The sequence below is a fragment of the Lynx rufus genome, unplaced genomic scaffold, assembly GCF_022079265.1.
Source record: "Lynx rufus isolate CCGP_SWC_20201006 ecotype Redwood Valley unplaced genomic scaffold, mLynRuf1.p SCAF_24, whole genome shotgun sequence".
Lineage (NCBI taxonomy): Eukaryota > Metazoa > Chordata > Mammalia > Carnivora > Felidae > Lynx > Lynx rufus.
Genome location: NW_025814839.1, coordinates 15,261,798 through 15,281,626, shown reverse-complemented (window position 1 = coordinate 15,281,626; position 19,829 = coordinate 15,261,798). Strand labels below are relative to the sequence as shown.

At 48.5% G+C, this 19,829-nt stretch overlaps 1 gene segment (V, D, J or C); it reads left to right on the top strand.

Annotated features, from left to right (window-relative positions):
• Window positions 1–11,190: 11,190 nt before the first annotated feature.
• LOC124518471 (immunoglobulin lambda variable 1-40-like) lies at window positions 11,191–11,832 on the top strand. The segment is given in 2 exon segments: window positions 11,191–11,276; window positions 11,390–11,832. Coding segments are annotated over 2 exon segments (501 nt in total).
• Window positions 11,833–19,829: the final 7,997 nt, after the last annotated feature.

Below are 19,829 nucleotides of genomic sequence, written 5' to 3'. Positions count from 1 at the left end.
GGAAGACATAGGCTGAAAACGGTCCTTTGCAAGGTCTCCAGAACAGAGCTACCATGGATTTGGGAAGGAATTCAGAAAGAATATACATGGATCCTAGAGAAGATGCCCCAAATGGGATCCTTAGGATCTCCCTGATATTTCCTGATGCACTTTCGGAGAGAAAACTGGAATCACTCAGACGTCTGACAATGAGCACATTGACATAGATGCCAGGATAGAGTATGAATCAAGACACTCCATCAGGGTAAGAAGCACATGTAAAGAACAATCTCACCAGGGTCAGGTCCCATCTGCCAAAGGCCCCCATGGGAGCTGCCCTCTGCTCTCTGCTGCTTCCTGCATTGGCACGGGCGCCTAGAGCCCTGCCTCCACTGTCATATCCAATTAACTCCTCCCCCTTTTGATACACCTTTACTGTTAGAGGAATGTGTGTAGAGACAACTCTTCAGGCCTGACCCATTAAGAGTCAAGGGAGCCACTGACAGGCTCACGCCCAAAAGTCTGATTAGAACAGAGAGTCTGCCTTGAGGTGATAGGGGGCCACATGTGGGGACACCTGGTCTAGCCCTGAGGCAGGAGAGAGTGGCTAGAGCAGTGCGGAGGCAGAAGTGGTCTCTGATGGGCAGTGCTCACCTCATACAATGGCATGTCTGTGACTGGACGCTAAGGGGCACTCAAGGCCCAGTTTCTGAGGGTTCACGGTAGAACAGAGCTGAGAAGTGCCACCTGCAACTGTCTGTGCCCTTGGCTCAGGGCTCACATCTGTGACCTCCCCACCCGCTGCCCTGGAATTGCCCCTCCCTTGCCCATCCCCCTGACAATCTCAGTCAGAGGCACCTATAGAAGTCAGTGAGGAGTCAGAAAACAGAGGGATCGCATTTGCATGGTTGGGCCCTCCCCTTCTCAACACTTGAAGAGGTGAAGGGAGAGGTGAAGGGAGGCTGTGCTCAGCTGTGAGGCAACAGAAGGCAGGATCGGTGCTGATCTCCACCATGGCCTGGTCCCCTCTCCTCCTCACCCTCCTCGCTCACTGCACAGGTGACTCGATGTGGGGACACGGGAAGGGGTCCCGGAAGCACAAGTGTGGGCCTGATTCCCTCTCTTCTCTCTAGACCCCAGGAATAACATCTCTGTTTGTTTCTCCTTCCAGGGTCGTGGGCTCAGTCGGGGCTGACTCAACCATCCTCAGTGTCTGGGGCCCTGGGCCAGAGGGTCACCATCTCCTGCACTGGAGTTGGTAGTTGGGTGGGCTGGTACCAACAAATCCCAGGAATGGCCCCCAAAACCATCATCTATGGTAATAGCAACCGACCCTCAGGGGTCCCTGATCGATTATCCGGCTCCAAGTCTGGCAGCACAGCCACCCTGACCATCACTGGGCTCCAGGCCGAGGACGAGGCTGATTATTACTGTTCATCGTGGTACAGTGGTAGCAGTGCTTACACAGTGGTCCAGGCCTGTGGGGAAGTGAGACAAAAACCTAGTTACTCATCTGTAAAGAGGGAAACACATCAGCAGTTGCCTCCTCAGCTCAGCCTGTGATTCTGCTCATTCCGTGGCTGATGACTTGGGCGCAGGTCCATGCAAGGGCACCTCCCGTGAGTGAGGTTCCTCCTGTCCTTTCTGTCCTCAAAGTCACTCTCAGAAAACCCTTCCGACACAAAGAGTGTTCATGAAAGAGAAATCTCTTCTTTTATTAGCTGAGGTATTTTACTTCTAGGCGAGATCATATCAGTTTTCATTCTGACATTAAAATAAATGAAGCATTTTCATTTTTCCTCTGAACTCACCCTTGTGGTGCCTGAAAAATAAGTCAGCCTTATTTGCATCTGGTACTATTATCTCATTGGCGGTGACTAGTTTTGTCTTGTTATCTATTATTTGTGAAAAAATGCCAATTTCAGATTATAAAATTATGAAGATAAGATTCAAAACTTTTGTCCATTGGAAAAACCCTGCACTTCAATGTTTATAACAACTTATTCCGAATCACTAAAGCCTGAAAGCAACCTAACTTGGCACATGGATATGTATTCTCGGTTTAAATGTAATCACCCAAACCAGAAACCAACTAAGAGGTCACCCAAGAGGTGCCACTTTTATAAATAATTTGACAGTTATATCAAACATTGGAAGAAGCAAAACTCTGCAAACATCTGCAGGTCGTGGAGGTCCTAAACGCTGAAAAGGAGTTAATCATGTGAACGGAGGAAAACATTCTGAGCCACAGAATTATTCTATATGATACTAATGGCACTTAAATGACACTCTGTCATCGACAGAATTCACTGAACATTGTACACGCCCCATGTCAGAAACTTAACGAGTACGTAGAAAAATGTAGGAATTTGGGGCACATGATGGAGAGCAGAAGGTGACAAAACTCATGTAGCTGCAGTAACACGTGTGAGGCCACGTCAGTGCAGGGGTGGGGCGAGCCGCTGAGCCGACGGGCTGAAAGTGAGTGGAGCCTCTACGTGTAAAGACCTAAGAAACTGCAGGAAAGTTCCGTCCTCTAGTAACTAAGGTTGTGTCCCATGGGGGAGCCGGTTGACGATCGTGACGTGACTGCACTGTGTACTGTCACCGAACAATGAAGTAAATGGATGGAATGTGGTGCTGGAGCCACAGTTGTCACTTGAGGAAAGGAAAGTCACACATACAACCAAAGGAGGAGGCTGGGGAGAGGATGTGGTCACGGATTAGAGCCGCAGATGACAGTCTGACGACGTGTGTAGTTTGATGGAGACAGACACTTGCATGTGGACACAGTCACCAATATGTCCACGGTCCTGGCTTAGTTTCCTCATGTATTTGTCCTTCATGCGTCAGCTGAGTGAAACCGGAAGCAATGATGCCCCATAAGGCCTGAGATGCATTTTCCCAGATATGACTTTCTAATACTATTCTCCCAGGAAGACATGGGGCTTCCTCGGGGGAATCTTATCCCAGACAGCAATGGTGCAGGATGAGTACGGAGGACCTTATTAGTGTCAGAAAAGTAAAAAAGTGCAAGAAAAACCCTGCACTTTAATGTTTATAACAACTGATTCCTAATCACGAAGGCCTGAAAGCAACCTAAACTTGGCACATGGATATTGATTCTAGGTTTAAAATAATCACCCAAACCAGGAACCAACAACAGGTCACCCAGGAGGTGCCACTTTTATAAATAATTTGATAATTACATCCAACATTGGAAGAAGCACAACTGTGCAAACATCTGTAGGTCGCGGGGGTGCTAAACGCTGAAAAAGAATTAATCATGTGAACAGAGGAAAACACTCTGAGCCACAGATTATTCTATATGATACTAATGGCCCTTAAATGACACTCTGTCATTGTCTGTCATTGTCTCCCAACAAACGCAACCAAATCAGTGCACAACCACCACACATGCACATGTGCACACATACACAAGGACAGGTTGTATCTAAGAGCTCACGAGCCAACCGAAAGGGCCCCCATGAGGCAAAACTAGAAAGATTTCAACCACAGGAACATAAAAGGACTGGGTTGTAACTCAGTGTCTACACATATGTCTGCCATCCATATTGTTAACTGATGGTATAAATATATGGAATCACATGAGACACATTCCAATCCAGAGATTTCATGGAACAGGTGTAAACCCTTGGCTTGAATGAGGTCAGGCATAACCCCCACTCAGTAAGTATGGACAAAGGCACCAACAAGAGGGACAGTCTGAAGAAGTGTCACAGTAAGAGAAGCTTAAGGACAATTCACAACTCAATGTCGCAAAGAATCATAAACTGGATCTTACTGCAGAAAAAGGACATTAGGGAAAAACTAAGAAAATCTGATTGAACTGTGGATATTAATTATGAGTTGAACTGTGTCTCCAACAAGATCTTCATGTGATTAAGAGTTCTAAAAACTCCCATATTTCAGGATGAGACCTTATTTGGAAATGAGACTGTTGCAGATGTAATTACCAGGGTGAGACCAGTAGAGTGTAACTGCATGTGTCCTAGGCTTTCTCTGTCTTTGTTTTTCCTCTGACTTGGTCTGGAATCATGCTGAAATAATTTCACCATTTTAGAGAAAAAGGCCTATGAACCCATCCTACCTTGTCCAGAGAACCCTGGTATTACCGGAAAAATCTAGACATTTTGTTGTCTTTTCACTGTTAACCCATGGAACATTTACCATATACAGATAATAGTGTTGAATGTGAGTGGGATTCCCTTTCCTCAATGCCCCTTAATGGATAAGCAGAGAAAGAATTTCTAAGAAAATAGAGGTCCCTTGCACGGTATAAGGGTTTATATCATGTTCATCCGAGAACAATTACAAAACTGGACTAATAGAGAGGCAAATGGGTCATGAGTATACCAGAGAAGAAAATTAAATTCTAGACTAAGTATAAAGGCCTGGTCAAAACCCAGATTGGGAAGTGAGTACCCTGGGTACTTGTTTGCGGAGAGCCGGTAGTCTTTTGACAAACAGAGACTTCAAAGGCCCCAGAGCCTGTACCATGGAGGTGATGGGATATAACAGGAGACTCTCACAATACAGCAACAACAGCAAAAAGTATTCAAAGTTCAAGGATAACCCCCATGGACTTTTTATCACCTATGAACCGGGAGTGAACCTGGGAAATACGAGGCCTTGAAATTGGTTTTGATTGGAGACTGGTAGGCATGCCTGGGTGGCTCAGTCGGTTAAGCTTAGGAATTTGGCTCAGGTCATGATATCGTGGTTCGTGAGCCAAAGCTCTGCCTTGGGCTCTGTGCCACGAAATCAGAGCCTGGAGCCTGCTTCTGATTCTGTGTGTCCCGCTCTCTCTCTGTAACTCCCTGCTCTTTCTGTCTCTGTCTTTCTGTCTCTCTATGTCTTAATAAAAAATAAACATTAAAACAAATTCAGATTGGAGACTGGTAGTGATGCCAGGGCCCTGCAGCAAGCAAACCCAATGTCAGGGAACAGTAATATGTCCAGGAACATAAACACTGTAAACTAATACCATGGTGAGCGGCCTGGACGCTGTTAGTGACCTGAAGAAAATTAACGTCTCCATCCCAAGCACCCAGGAGAGGATGCACTCATGCTCCTTCCCTGGACACTGAAAGCTCAAATATCCGTCAGCAAAGGTCAGAGCATCCTCTAGGGATGCTGTGTGTTGTCAGAGCAGCTGGGTGACCAGGACTGGTGTCAACGGTGGGATGCTCAGACTGCCCTGAGACGACTGGGCTCTGGGCCAGGCCAGCAGGAAAATACTCGAATGGCTCTCATCTACTAAGGCAAACACGGTCCACATTGCAGTGTGACTGTCCCTCACCTGGGCCTCAGGGGCCCCGGGAGTGCTCAGCTCTGACTCTCTCTCTTACATCACCTTTCTCCCTCCAACCCCATGGCACCCTTCCCCAGGCCTGAGGCCAGGCACAGACGTCTGGGCCATCACACAGAACAAAAATGTTTGCAGGAAGAATTTGGGCTGGACCACAGTCAGGGAGGTGACTACTAGAAAACTGGGGAAGAGAGGTCTTGTTTTATTCATCTGGTCTTTTTATTCTGTTCCATCAATCCACGTGTTTCTTTCTAGGCCAATGCCCTACTGGTTTTCATTACTATAGCTTTGTAATATAACTCAAAAGCAGGGAGTCTGGTGCCTCCAGCTTTGGTCTTCTCTCTCAATATTGTTTGGCAATTTGGGATCTTTCTGGTTGTATATAAAAGTCAGGAGATTTTTTCCATTTCTGTGAAAAATGTCTCTGGAATTTTCATGGGAATTGCATGGAGTCTATAGATTGCTTTGGGCAGTGTGTACATTGTAACATGGCTTTTGGTTGGGAAAACGCTGGATTTAGGAATTACCTGGAGGCTGTGTGTGAGGTCAAAGGATGTGTCCAAGATGACACCCGTGTGTGTGGTTCACAATTTGAATGGATGACGATGGCCCAAAAGAAAGAGCCGATGCCCGTTTTAGCCATAAGGTAAAGAATGTGGAGACTGGTATTTTTTCCTTTGTTAATTCACTGATGTATTCTTTTTCATTCAAAACCATTTCCTGAGCACCAAGGACGTAGCAGTAAGCTGCAGACACTTAGTGCTACAAAGGACAAACTAAAGTCTCAAGGTCATGGAGCATGTTGGGTCATCACCTGACTCACTATGAAAGACAAGGGCCAGATGTTTTACGTGAAGTATTCATATATTGTGGCCCTTGAATATATGTACATTCACACGCATGCACAACGAGTCAAACCAGATTTCAGGGTTAAGGAAGGTATATTTCTCTTCCTAGGTTTGCCTTTCGATTCCATTTGGAGATGCTGGATTCAGGTGGTCAGTTGGCCTACCTCTTAGACCTCCAGTGGATGTCCACTAGAGTCATCAACAAGCAGCCACCCCTGTTTCTTGGACCTTGAAACATGCCCTGACCTCTGACCCAGGGTTCCTCCTCTCAGGGACATCCCTTGACTCACCTTACAGTTCCCCCCTTACGTACCGCAGCTCAGTAAAGACCTCTTTGTCCCAGCTCCCCTGCACGCCGCACATGCCCATGGGCCATGTCCCCATATGTGTGTCCCAGCGACACCCCTTCGCTGTCCTTACATTTACCACATGCAGCATCTGTGAACAGGAGACACAGAGCAGTTCTGGGGATACTGTTGGCAGAGATGGACATTTCGAACCAAATCACTGAGCTTCCACTGAGATACTTTTCCAAACGTGAGAGTGTCATGGTTCCAATAAGGGACCCAGAAAGGCCCTTTCGTACTCCACTCCCATGGGTCCCAACATCAGTACGACTGCTGTCCAAATGAACATTCTGCTTGGTGTGCAGAGGGGATCACAGCAGCTGGAGGACATGGTGCCTAGGGCAGCAGGGGAGCGGAGCGCACAGGGGCCTGCAGAGTGAGGGTCAGCAGCTAAGCTGCCTGGGGGGCAGTAGGCACACTGGAGCCTCAGGGCTGTGTGACCTGCCTCCACCTGGGAGCGTCCTTTGCCCTGTGAGCCCCTGCATCTGGCTGCGTCACCACATTGCTTCCAACGTGGATCACTTCTTCCTTTTTCCCTCTGGCGTCTGGAGAATTGCAGGCTTATACACAAGGAATAGACAGAGCGCATTTCCCAGGAGGAAGTGGGCTCTCAGGACCTGGCCAGAGGATAAGACAGCTTGTGGGCAGAATCCCTTCAATGGAACCTCAGGGAACAGAGCTCTGTGTGGTGTCCACCGTGTCCTGGAGTGTCTCCTTCAGTCCTTTATACAGGGAGCCTTTGCCAGATTTTACAGAAAGCAGTCCCTGCGGTCACACAGGACATGCTCTCTCCTCAGGTCATCAAGGAGCAGGGGCAGCGACACCAGACTCACAACCCGTCTCTTAGTAAACTGGTCACTTGAGCCAAGGTCCCCACTGGAAACCTCTGCAATATGCACTATTCTGGGTGTGGGACAGATGCCCCATCAATGTGAAGATTGACATCACATAGGATGCAGCCAGAGTGGGAGGAAATAATCACTTCAGATCCGGAGTCACTGCCCCACACCTTGCACAGGGCTCTTCACCCGCTCACGTGGGACAAGACCTCTTCTCTGCTGCGTTTGTTCCACCCATCGTGTCTCTGGTACCAAGTGTCACCAGCAAGTCACCAACACTGAGACTAATCACTCACTAAGATGTCTGCTGTCACTGCTGCCACAGCACGGCCCTGTCTAAGGCCATGACATCGATCTGGGACTTCAAGATGACCACTTTCCTTTCCAATCCATGCAAAGTAGTAACCATCGATTTTGGCTTTTAGTTACATTGTCTAACACGTGAGGAATAAGGTTGCAAAATAATGGACGTGAAGATTCCCTTTGCAAGTTCTTGATCCTTGTGGAACTGGTCCCCTCGCTACTCCATGAACAAGGATGCCGGCCGGCCTCAGGACCACATCATAAGTGTGTGAGAGTGTGTGTTTTACCATGTCATAAATGGATCTGTTTTTGTGTTTATGTGGCTCTTATTAGGATTTGGTGTGAAATTTGGCCAAAGGCTCTTTGAGACCAATTGGGGCAATCTGATCGTATCTCTTAATGTAATAAGATGGTATGTAATTAAAAATTTTCTTACTAGGTGACCCAACTGTATCATTGGCATAAATCACACTTAATAATTATGTATCAGTTTATTAATATGGTATTGTGGTCTCTTTGTTAATATTTTATACAGAGTATTTCTATCACTATTTAACAATAATGGTCTGTAATTTTCCTTTTTGTGCAATGTTTTTTAAAGTGTACTTTTGAGTTTTATACCCCTTGTAAGGGAACTAAGAAATATTATATACCTATTGATATTATGAGAAAACAAGGAGCAAATAAAAAATATTCTTCTCAATTCCGAAGTTTTGTTAGTTGTCCCCTTTGAAAACATCTGTATCTTATGCATTTCTATGGAGTGCTTCTAGAATAACATTTTCCATTTTTCTATTAAAATTTGTCTATGCACTCAATATATTTTGAGTATAGCCAAATTGTAACTTTTTGAGAAAGTATGCATTCAAGGTATTCTTAATAGGAGCTATCGCTCACAAGTTGGTTGTATTCATTTTTCATGTTTCAACATGAGTTTAATAGGATGTGCTTGCAACAGCCCTGTGGTCCCTACAGTGCTGGTCAGTGACGACCAATCACCCAAAGGAGCCCAACCTGGAGGCTTTGAGCTGTCTCAGCACGTGCTTGTTCCAGAGCTCTCCCCGGGGGATGAGTGCTACCTCCACCCTCCTCAGTGTGTGGTGTGGGCTGGGCTCCAGCACCAGGGCTCAGGGAGGGGCTGGACTGTCACTGAACGGGACCCATGTGCATGGACAGCCCCTCCTGTGTCAGGGGTGGAGGGGAAACGAGAGCCCGGGGCAGCCCAGCCCAGTGTGGGGACCAGAGGCTGTGCCACCATGGCCTGGACTCCTGTCTTCCTTAAGCTCCTCCCGCACTGCACAGGTAGGGACAGGCCTGGTGGACACAGGGTGGGCTCCAAATCACTCTTTCTGTGCTCAGTGACCTGAGAGATGCTTTTTCTTTTTCCTTTCTAGCCCCATCCCCCCTGAGTGTCTGTGTTTGCAGGTTTCTCTCCCGGCCTGTGCTGACCCAGGCACCCCCTCTCTATGCATCTCCAGGAACAACAGCCAGACTCACCTGCACCATCAACAGTGGATTCCGTGTTTGCAGCTACTACATAGACAGGTTCCAGAGAAACCAGGGAGCCCTCCCTGGTATCTTCTTTGGTTCTCTTCACACTCAAATACGCACCAGTGTCCAGGGTCCCCAGTTGCTTCTCTGAATCCAAAGTTGCCTGGGCCAGCGCAGGAATTCTACTCATGTCTGATAAGCAGCCTAAGCACAAAGCTTCTCTTGTGCTACAGACCATGACAGTGGGAGCAGCTTTCCTTACAGTGTCTCAGACGAGGAGGGAGTGAGCCCAAAACACTTGGGGCCGAAAGCCTTGTCTCTGAGCATCCTGTACTGAGACACTTGTGTGGACGCTCCTGTAGGAGGGAGTCCTCTGAGGGGTCACGTGTCCTTGAGGAAGAAGGAATAACACACAGATCATGCTGTTGCCTGAGACAGCACAGGTGTCCCAGGAGCACACACAGGTGAGGGAATAGAGCCCGATGGCACAGGCCTATGGGGTCTGGAGAATAAATACTTTTACAGCATGAACCTCAGTCTCTCTCTCTCTCCTGTTTTGTCTCCTTGACTACTCTCAGAATAATTCACTTTACACACTCCTGGTCATTGATTATATGTTTGTGTGTTTATGTGTTTTCCCACAACAAGGAACTCTCTGGGACATGTGGAGAGTGTCCTCAAATTTACCTGAATTTCACACCGAGGTTCATCTGCCAGGAAACGGTCACATGTGCACAGGTGAAGGGCTCAGCACCAGGAGGCTGCTCCCCATTTTGATGCCAACAGCAGCTAGTAGCTCGCCTGTACCCTCTGTCCAACGTGCGACAAATTGGAGGTTCCCACAACTCCCTCGATGCGTTCCATTTATTCGCCTGAGGGGCTCACAGAACTCAGGGAAACACTGACTCCTTTAGTCAGTTCATTAAAGGATATGATGAAAGGGACAGGGGAACAAGTAATGAAGAGCCACCTAGTGTCAGGTCTAGGAGCGTCCAGAGCACCAGAGCATCAGTCCCTGGGGAGTTGAGGTGCATCTCTTCTGGGAGTGGATGTGTTCCCCAAACCAGAAGCTCTTCAAACACTGTACTTTGTGATTTTATTGAGGATTCGGGGAGACATGATCAGACATTAACTATACTGTCAGCCTTTTTCCTGTCTCTCAAGTATGAGGGGTGAAGATTCCCAGCCTCTGACCAAGCCTTGGTCTTTCTGGGGACCAGCCCCACCCAGGAGGCTTCAGGGAGCCCACCCAGAGTCACATCATTAGAACCAGGATGTTTCCAGTGTTCTTTTCACTTAGAAATTGACAAGATTTTCAGAAACTCGGAGTCAGCATCTAGGGGCAGAGACACGTGTATAGTTTCTAAGGTCACACAGTACTGTTGTCTGGACTGAAAATGGTGACAGAGGTACTCACATTCCCGGGAGAAATCACGTAACAGGAAAGGACACAGAATCCTACACAGAAGGGTCCACGTGTCCGGTGGTACTCATCATTGCACTGGGCATGATCTTGATCTAAGTGGACTTTTGGTAGAGACACCACCTCCTTCCTGACCCATGACCCATACAGGTGGCCATGGACTCAGTCTCCCTGAGGAGTCTGAGTAGAGCATGCAGTCTGGCTTAGGTAATGGGAGGTTCCCTAGAGGGACACCCGGACTGACCCTTGTCTGGGTACAGTGGGCAGTGCAATGGGGGCACAGGAGCTCTCTTTGGTGGACTTGCCTACCAGGTCAAACAATGGCGGCTCTGAGTCCGAACACCAGGGGGCTCACAGGACCCATTGTTGTGGGTTCAGGGCTGATGAGAACTGAAACCTGCCACCTGTACTGTCAGTGCCCCCTGCACACGGCTCACAACTGTGTCCTCCTCACCCCTTGGCCTGAAACAGCCCCCCCTCGACCAGTCCCCTGACATCCTCAGGCAGAGGGAACTGACACAGGCCCAGGGAGGGGTCAGACAGCTGGGGTCTCATTTGCATGGAGGGGGCCCTCCCTCCCTCAGAAGATGAAGAGGGGAAGGGAGAGATTAGGGGAGGCTCTGCTCAACCGTGAGGCACAGAAGACAGAATCGGTGATGACCACCACCATGGCCTGGTCTCCTTTCCTTCTCACTCTCCTCGCTCACTGCACAGGTGACTGGATGAGGGCACACTGGAAGGGGCTCTGGGAGGACATGTGGGTCCTGCTTCCACTGTCTTGTGTCCAGACCCCAGCATCACCCTCTCTGTGTCTCTACCCCTTCCAGGGTCCTGGGCCCAGTCAGTGTTGACTCAGCCGCCCTCCGTGTCGGGGTCCCTGGGCCAGAGGGTCACCATCTCCTGCACTGGAAGCAGCTCCAACATCGGGGGTGGTAGTTATGTGAGCTGGTACCGACAAGTCCCAGGAGCGGCCCCCAGCCTCCTGATTTATGAGAATAACAAACGACCCTCCGGGGTCCCCGATCGATTCTCCGGCTCCAAGTCTGGCAGCTCAGGCTCCCTGACCATCACTGGGCTGCAGGCTGACGACGAGGCTGATTATTACTGTGCATCATGGGACGATAGTCTCAGTGCTCACACAGAGCTCCAGGCCTGTGGGGAAGTGAGACGAAAGCCTGCTGTCCCCACAGTGATGGGCTTTTCTTGTGTAGCTCCCACCTTCTGCTTCCCTCTTTGTTCGAAGCAACACAGCTGCTTCCCCTTGACCTAATACTGAGGCTTGAAAACAAAACCAACGAACCTCCTCTAGCCTATGTCCTTTTCCTGTCAATTCTTTCCCCAAAACCTGTCCTTATAGGCACATATTTTCTCTTTCGTACAAGCTGAGCAGAAATTCCTGCTGAGACGAAAACCTGCTGGGCCCAAAGTGAAGGGCTTTCCTTCTTCAGCCCCACTTTCTGTCAAAACTGTTGCTTCCCTCTGTTTAGCCTAAAACTGACGCTTGAAACCAAACCCAATGAACCGCCTCTAGTATCTGTCCTTTTCCTGTCAATTCTGTCCCCAAAGCCTGTCCTTATAGGCACACATTTTCTGTTTCATACAAGCTGAGCAGAAATTCCTGCTGAGATGAAAACCTGCTGTGCCCACAGTGAAGGGCTTTCCTTCTTCAGCCCCACTTTCTGTCAAAACTGTTGCTTCCCTCTTTGTTTAGCCTAAAACTGACGCTTGAAACCAAACCCAATGAACCGCCTCTAGTATCTGTCCTTTTCCTGTCAATTCTGTCCCCAAAGCCTGTCCTTATAGGCACACATTTTCTGTTTCATTCAAGCTGAGCAGAAATTCCTGGATGCTGGGGCAGGTTGTCCTGGGGACCTGTGTCCCTGAGGGTTGTGCCTGTCTGCTACGCCTACCATATGACGATACCGCACACTGGATGCCTACACCAAAGATAGTGAATTTCTCTCAGTTTGGAACCTAAATGTCCACGTTCAAGGGGGTGGCAGGATTGATTTCCCCTGAGGTCACTCTCCTTGGCTTGCAAACGGTTACATTCGTCCTGGGTCCTCACGTGGCATTCCCATGTGTGCTCACCCATGCTGCCTCTACCTCTTCTATGAAGACGCCAGCCCTGTTTATGGGGGCAACACCCTTTTAACCTCATTATCCACGATGACATCTTTTAATGCCTTTTCTCAAACAGTCACAATGTGGGTTCGGGTTTCCATACAGGGTTTTGAGGGACACAGATGAGTTCATATCACGGTGTCAGGACTGACCCGGACACACAGTACAGCTGTGTCCGACTCAGGAAAGTCATTGTCCACATGATATGCATGAATGGCATTTACTGAACCCTCACTACATGACCTCTGTTGGTTTAGGAGCTCAAGTCGCAGTGCAGAAGTGACGGGGAGTGTCCCCAGGCTCAGGGAGCCGACACTGTCTGGGGAAGAAAGGGAACACACAAGCAATACATTGTGCCTCACCCTGACTTCTCTCATGAGGACCGAATGTCTCTGCAGGCTCCGGTCACATCCACACGACACACCCTGTGCATGACACAGACTTGTTCTCCGTCTCCCACTGATCAGCAGCCTCAGATTTCACGTGACTCGATCACATCACCCCTCAGTCTGCCCTGACGCTATTGGGCGACTAGGGAGGGGATTGTGGGATTGATTTGGTTAACACAGTGCGCGTCTTGTGGGAACTGAACTCAGTCCCTGACTAACCACGTAGCTTGGAAGTTTGGGGTCCAGATCAGAGAGGCAGATGATAGAACTTTGAACAACCAGGTCCCCACCATATGCATCGTCCTCCCTCCATCCTCTTTTGTAATTCAGGTTGGGACATGGTCTGTGGGCTCCGGCATCTGTGGAGGAGACACAGGCCAGGTGGTTCCCATCTCATAAAACTACAGCTCGGGCCCCTGTCCAATCGGACGTCTGCACCTGGTCAGCTCAGGCCAACACACACTCCCAGGCACAAGGTGCTGATGTGAAAAGGAGGCAGGCCCAGGAGAGGTGGAGAGCATTAATAAAAGCAAATGCTTTGTTTTCTTAGAGACTTTAAAAAGAATTCAGAGTGTTCACTGTTTTTGATCCTAGGATAAAGATGTATACATTTCAAATGGCTCTGTAAGAAAACAGTCACTGAATTCAGGTAATAACATAAAAGGTAATTTGAATAAATGGTGAAATATTTTCTTTCCTAAAGACCCTGACTCAAAACTTTAGCAATAAGTACACATGTTGTACAAGCACTTTATCACTGCTTCTTTTTAGGTTTCCTTTGAGAAGGCGCGTGGGCAGGTACAAGCACAGGTGCCATGCAGATCCTTCTGAGACTGGAAGGGGGAGAAGACGTGGCAAACCCCAGCGACTCAGTGTGCCACCCAGGACACCTGCTCCTTCTCTGAACAGGCTCTTTGACAGCAGAGACGAGCCTCACGTCCAGGCTTCATGGTCCTGAGGACTCAGAAGGCTGCCTAGTCTGGTTGTGGCGGTCACTTCTTTCTGCTCGGGAAAGTGTAACAAACTTTGGCGTGAAAAACATGGGCTGGCACTAACAGCTCCAGGGTGGAGGCCCCAGTTGGGTTTCCGGTGACACCCAGTCCTCACGGTCTCCTCCTAGTTCTCTTGTTCTGGGTCAGGCTACTCATCATCCATGCTACTAAATGTAAAAACTGCACAACAGTCAACATGTGAAATAGTCAATATGTGAAACAGGAGGCAAGAAAAGAGTGAGAAAGGAATTTAACTTCTTTAAATCTAAATATGGATTCAAGAAGAGAACAAAATAAGATAACAAAAATGATACTACATTAAATATACTACATAAGGATATTAAATTATATTACATTTAAATGCACCAATTGTTCCAGTTACAGACATGGATTGACATAACAGATCAAAAGGGCCGCTCTTCAAATAAAGATACATATAGGATGAATTTAAAAGAATGGTAAATGGGGTGCCTGAATGGCTCAGTCAGTTAGGTGTCTGACTTCGGCACAGGTCATGATCTCCTAGTTCATGAGTTCAGGCTCTGCGATGAGCTCTATGCTGACAGCTCGGAGCCTGCACCTGTTTCAGATTCTGTGTCTCCCTCTCTCTCTGCCCCCCTTGCTCACACTCTGTCTTTCTCTGTCTCTCAAAGAAGAATAAACTTCAAAGAGTTTAAACTACAATAAAAGAAAAGAATGGTAAAGAAAAGTATATCTTGAAACAATGCAAGGACAGAAAGATGTGGTTATATAAGTGTCACGTAAAGCGAAGGACTTGGCGGTTACAAGGGCTGAGTGCAGAGAGGGGGCAATGGCCTGACTGCTGGTGCGTCAGGTACCCTGAAGGTGCCCATCCTGCCATCCACCACCTGACCACCCTGCCTGCCCTCCAGGCCCCTCTCCATCTCCTGCAGCAGCTCCCCGGGGGAATCAGCTTTCTCCCCAGTGCACCCCCATCCTGCACCATAACCAGGGTATCCGGGAGGCCAACCCCTAGGTCCCTACCTGCTCCTTACCCACCACCTGCTCTTGGCATCCCTCCTGTGAATCCCTTGGCACCTGGCATGGTAAGACCAGGAATGCCGATGGAAAGAAGATGTGGAAGAAAATGAAGAAAGTTCTTACAGATATACAAAACCACAAGCATGGCAAGCATTCCTCCTCCTCCTCCTCCTCCTCCTCCTTCTCCTTCACCTCCTCCTCATCCTCCTCCTCCTCCTCCTCCTTCTCCTCCTTCTCCTCGTCCTCTTCTACAGCACTGTTTCTGACTGAGTACAGGGCCTGGACCCTTCCCTCAAGCCTTTCTGGTTCTGCTCTCCGACCAAGAATCGGATGCCATCTTTCTACTGGGGAAAATTAGCCCCATCCCCTCCTCCTTCACCCCTCTCTGAGCCTTACTCTGCTCTTCAGCCATGACTGGCCGGGGTAACTGGGTAAGAATGACCATGGGTTAGTAAAGACTGTCTTCTCACTACTTGGATGGACATTTCAGCTGATGAGTTTAGTAGAACTCTTTTTTGGCAGATGATGAGACTTCGGAGCTAACTACTGAACACGAGTATAAGAGCTGTCAAATGTGATTTTTTAGCCTTTTTTGCAATATTCGTGGTGTTGTGGGAGGTGATGTGGAGTTTTAATTATGGAAAAGAGAAACTCTACCACTGTAGTGATGGGGGGCAAACGTTGGTCGTTTACTGGCAAATACATTTCCCAGCAGGACTTTACAGACCCTACTAACTGGAAGGCTGCTGGGAAGTGGAGTCCATCGGGTTCATAAGCTCGGCCTGCCCTTTTGGAACCTAATCTCACTGGCATCTCTGGTCCTTCGCTTTCTCCAACTCTCATTTAATCCAAATAAAGCTCTTTATCCAAGGAAGAAAGGAAGGGAGGAAGGAAGGAAAGAGGAAAGGGAGAGAGATAGGGAGAGAAAGAGAGAGAGAGAAAGAAAAGAAAAAAGAAAGAAAGAAAGAAAGAAAGAAAGAAAGAAAGAAAGAAAGAAAGAAACAGGAGAGGAAGGATAGGAAGGAAAAACAACATGAGGGGCAACTACTGTCACTGACCCTTTAAATTTCCTCTGTGCTCAGAGTCAGACCCTCAGACCCTCCAGGGTCTCCAAGGCCTCCCTGTCTGTTTCTCACCGGCAGTCCTGGGGGTGACAGAGACAGCTTTCTGTCTCAGGTCCCCATGGGCCTGCAGCAGTAAGTCAGAACTGATGCTTCTGCCCCATGTTGAGCACAAACAATATGGCTCATCCTCAGGCTGCAGGCCTGAGAAGGTCCTAGAGGCCTTGTTCCCAGAGTGGGAGCCAGAGAACCGAGCTGAGATCTCCGAGGGCCCATTTCTTCTGAGCACCAGGTTGTGGTAACGCTGAGAGAAATCTCCTGGAAGCAGCCCACATAATTTGCTCCAACACTGTTGCCAACTCCCGTACAGGTGAGGGTCACCTTCTGCCCCTGAAACCCTGACAGGGAGGCCTGTGTCGGGGCACACTGTGCCCAGGACCCTGCAACACAGCAGTGGAGACACAGACAGGCAGGTCCTGAAGGAATGCCTCCAGCTTGTTCTTCAAAAGAGGGGAAGAAGGAGGCCAGCACACCCCAGTCCATAATCACTCACCTTGCTTTCCACAGCCAGTCACCTAAGCGGAGAACGAGGAGGGTGAGGAGGAGAGGGGTCCAGGTCAAGGTGGAGACAGCCCAGGCTGTGCCCCTGACTGAGCCCACCAGTGAGACAACTGCACAAATCCTCTCTCATCCCCTCCCCACTTTGGAGAGCAGAGAGGAATCCTTCATGCAAATCACTCCCCTCCTGGGTCCCTAAACCTACTCACTGAATATGGTGACAGCTGAGGGTGGGGTGGGGCTGGGGAGCCAATCGTGGGCCCCAATGAGCATAGAGCAGAGGGTACAAGGCAGGGTTCCAGGACTGGGTGCCCAGCTGAGACACCCCTCAGCCATCCCTGCACCTCCCCAATGCACAGGGACAGACCTCCAGCGCCCCCTGCTGTCTCAGAGTTCAGACTCACTTAGGACTGGGAGAAGGAACTGGAGTTGAGCAGAGAGAGGGACCCTCCGGACTTGAGCCTGACTGGCACCCCACCCACCCCTACACAGGGGCAGGGGTGTCTGATCCCCCAAGTGCGACCTCCTGTGTGGCAGGCACCACCACACCTCAGTCCTTACTTCAGAGCTGTGGCTTCCTCAGCATGAATCACTCTGTGCCCCCCCACCACTTAGATAGTTGTGTTGTTGGGACGTCAGGTGAGTGACCCATCAGGGAAGTTGTGTCCTGCACTGAGGGATAAGAAGGGCAGAGGGCAGGCTCACCACTCCACAGGCTGTATCAGGAAGGCCTGAGGAAACATCCCATCTCTTTGTCATGTCAGGTCACTTCCCACCCAGGCAAGCCAGTCCCCATAATCCTCTGCACCTGTCCCCATCCTCACCCTTGTTGGGGCAGGGTCCATTAACAAGAATGCACATGAGATTCTTCAAGGACAGACTTTAATTAGAAACAAGGGACATGTGCCTCTCACGTTGCCTTTTCCCAAGAGCACCCATAGGCGATAGTCAGCAACACAGTCATCCCAGGATGCAGCCAGGAAGCCCCAGTGGTGAGGGAGACACTGGAGGTGACTGGGTCCCCGGCACCAGATGGGTTTCCCTTCCAGACGGGACTGCATATTTGGGAAAACACAGAAGCTTGGGAATTGTAAGGACAGAGCTCATCCAATGACTCAGAAGGTCCTGGTGCTCTAAGCCCTCCTTTCTCAGTGTGCAATGTATTATAATTACTCACACCAGATCCCTTTCTAGTCCTTCTGTGTGTCACACAAGGTTCTACTCCTCCTGTAAATATTCACACAATTGTTTTCCCCAGTACTTATCTAATCCATCTCTGCACTGTTCATGACAATACATCTAGGATATATCTTCCGGAATTTATATCATATATATATATATATATATATATGTATGAAATATATATGTGTGTGTGTATATATATATATATACATATATATACACACATATATATGAAACACAAACTATGTATAAATAAAACATAAGATATTGTTATACAAACACACACACTTCTAGTCATCAACTCTCGGTTAACAGAGCACCATGTGCTCTAGTCCTATGAATATTTAATGCTTCCCATTGAATACCTCCCATGAAAAATCTCCTCCTTGCCTGTCATAGTGAGTCACATGAAAACCCAACATGCTCCATGACCTTGACAGTTTTGTTTGTCCTCTCAGCACTGAGTGTCTGCAGCCTACCGACACTTAGCTGGTGCCCAGGGAAGGTTTTTGATTTAAAAAGAAAACATCAGTGAATAAAAAAAGAAAAAATGCACATATCCACATTCTTTACCTTATTGCCAAAGTAGTATCTCTTCTTTCATTTGAATCATCATAATCCATCCACATTTTTAAACACAGAGATGGAGGTCATCTTAGACAAACCCTTAGACCTCACACACACAACCTCCAGGTAATTCCTAAATCCAGGAATCTCCACAATAAATATAATGCTAAAATGTCCACACTACCAAAGCACTCTATAAATTCAATGCAATCCCCATAAAAACCCAAGGACGTTTTGCACAGAAATAAAAAAATAACCCAAATTTTTTATAGAACCAGAAAAGACCCCAAATTGCCAAAGCAATCTTGAGAAGGAACACCTCGAGACACCATTCTTTGTACTTTCAAATTATATTACAAAGCTGTAGTCATGAAAACCAATGTGGTATTGTTCTCGAGAGACACATAGTTGATGCCATAGAATAAAAAGACCAGAAAGTCATTCAAATTCCTGTTGACCACCAGGGAAGACATAGGCTGAAAACGGTCCTTTGCAATGTCTCCAGAACAGAGCTACCATGGATTTGGGAAGGGTTTCAGAAAGAATATACAGGAATCCTAGAGAAGATGCCCCAAATGGGATCCTTAGAATCTCACTGCTATTTCCTGATGCACTTTGGGAGAGAAAACTGGAATCACTCAGACGTGTGACAATGACCACATTGACATAGATGCCGGGATAGAGTGTGAATCAACACACTCCATCTGGGTAAGAAGCACATGTAAAGAATAATCTCATCAGGGTCAGGTCCCATCTGCCAAAGGCCCCCACGGGAGCTGCCCTCTGCTCTCTGCTGCTTCCTGCATTGGCATTGGTGACTGGAGCCCTGGCTCCTCTGTCACATCCAGTTAACTCCTTTCCCTTTTGACACACCTTTACTGTTAGAGGAATGTGTGTAGAGACAACTCTTCAGTCCTGATCCATGAACAGTCAAGGGAGCCATGGACAGGCTCACCCGCAGGAGTCTGAGTAGAACAGAGAGTCTGCCCTGGGGTGATGGGGGGCCACGTTGGGAGACCTGGTCTAACGCTTAGGCAGAGGAGAGTAGGTAGAACACGGGGGAGGCAGAAGTGGTCTCTGATGGGCTCTGCTCACGTCATACAATGGCATGTCTGTGTCTGGACGCTAAGAGGCACTCAAGGCCTGTTCTGAGGGGTCATGGTAGATCGGAGATGAGAACTGCCACCTGCCGCTGCCTGTGCCCTCTGCTCAGGCCTCACATCTGTGACCTCCCCACCCCTGCCCTGAAATTGCCCCTACCCTGCCCATCCCCCTGACATCCTCAGACAGAGGCACCTAAAGAAGTCAGTGAGGAGTCAGAAAACAGGGGGGTCACATTTGCATGGTTGGGCCCTCCCCCTCTCAACAGATGAAGAGGTGAAGGGAGAGGTG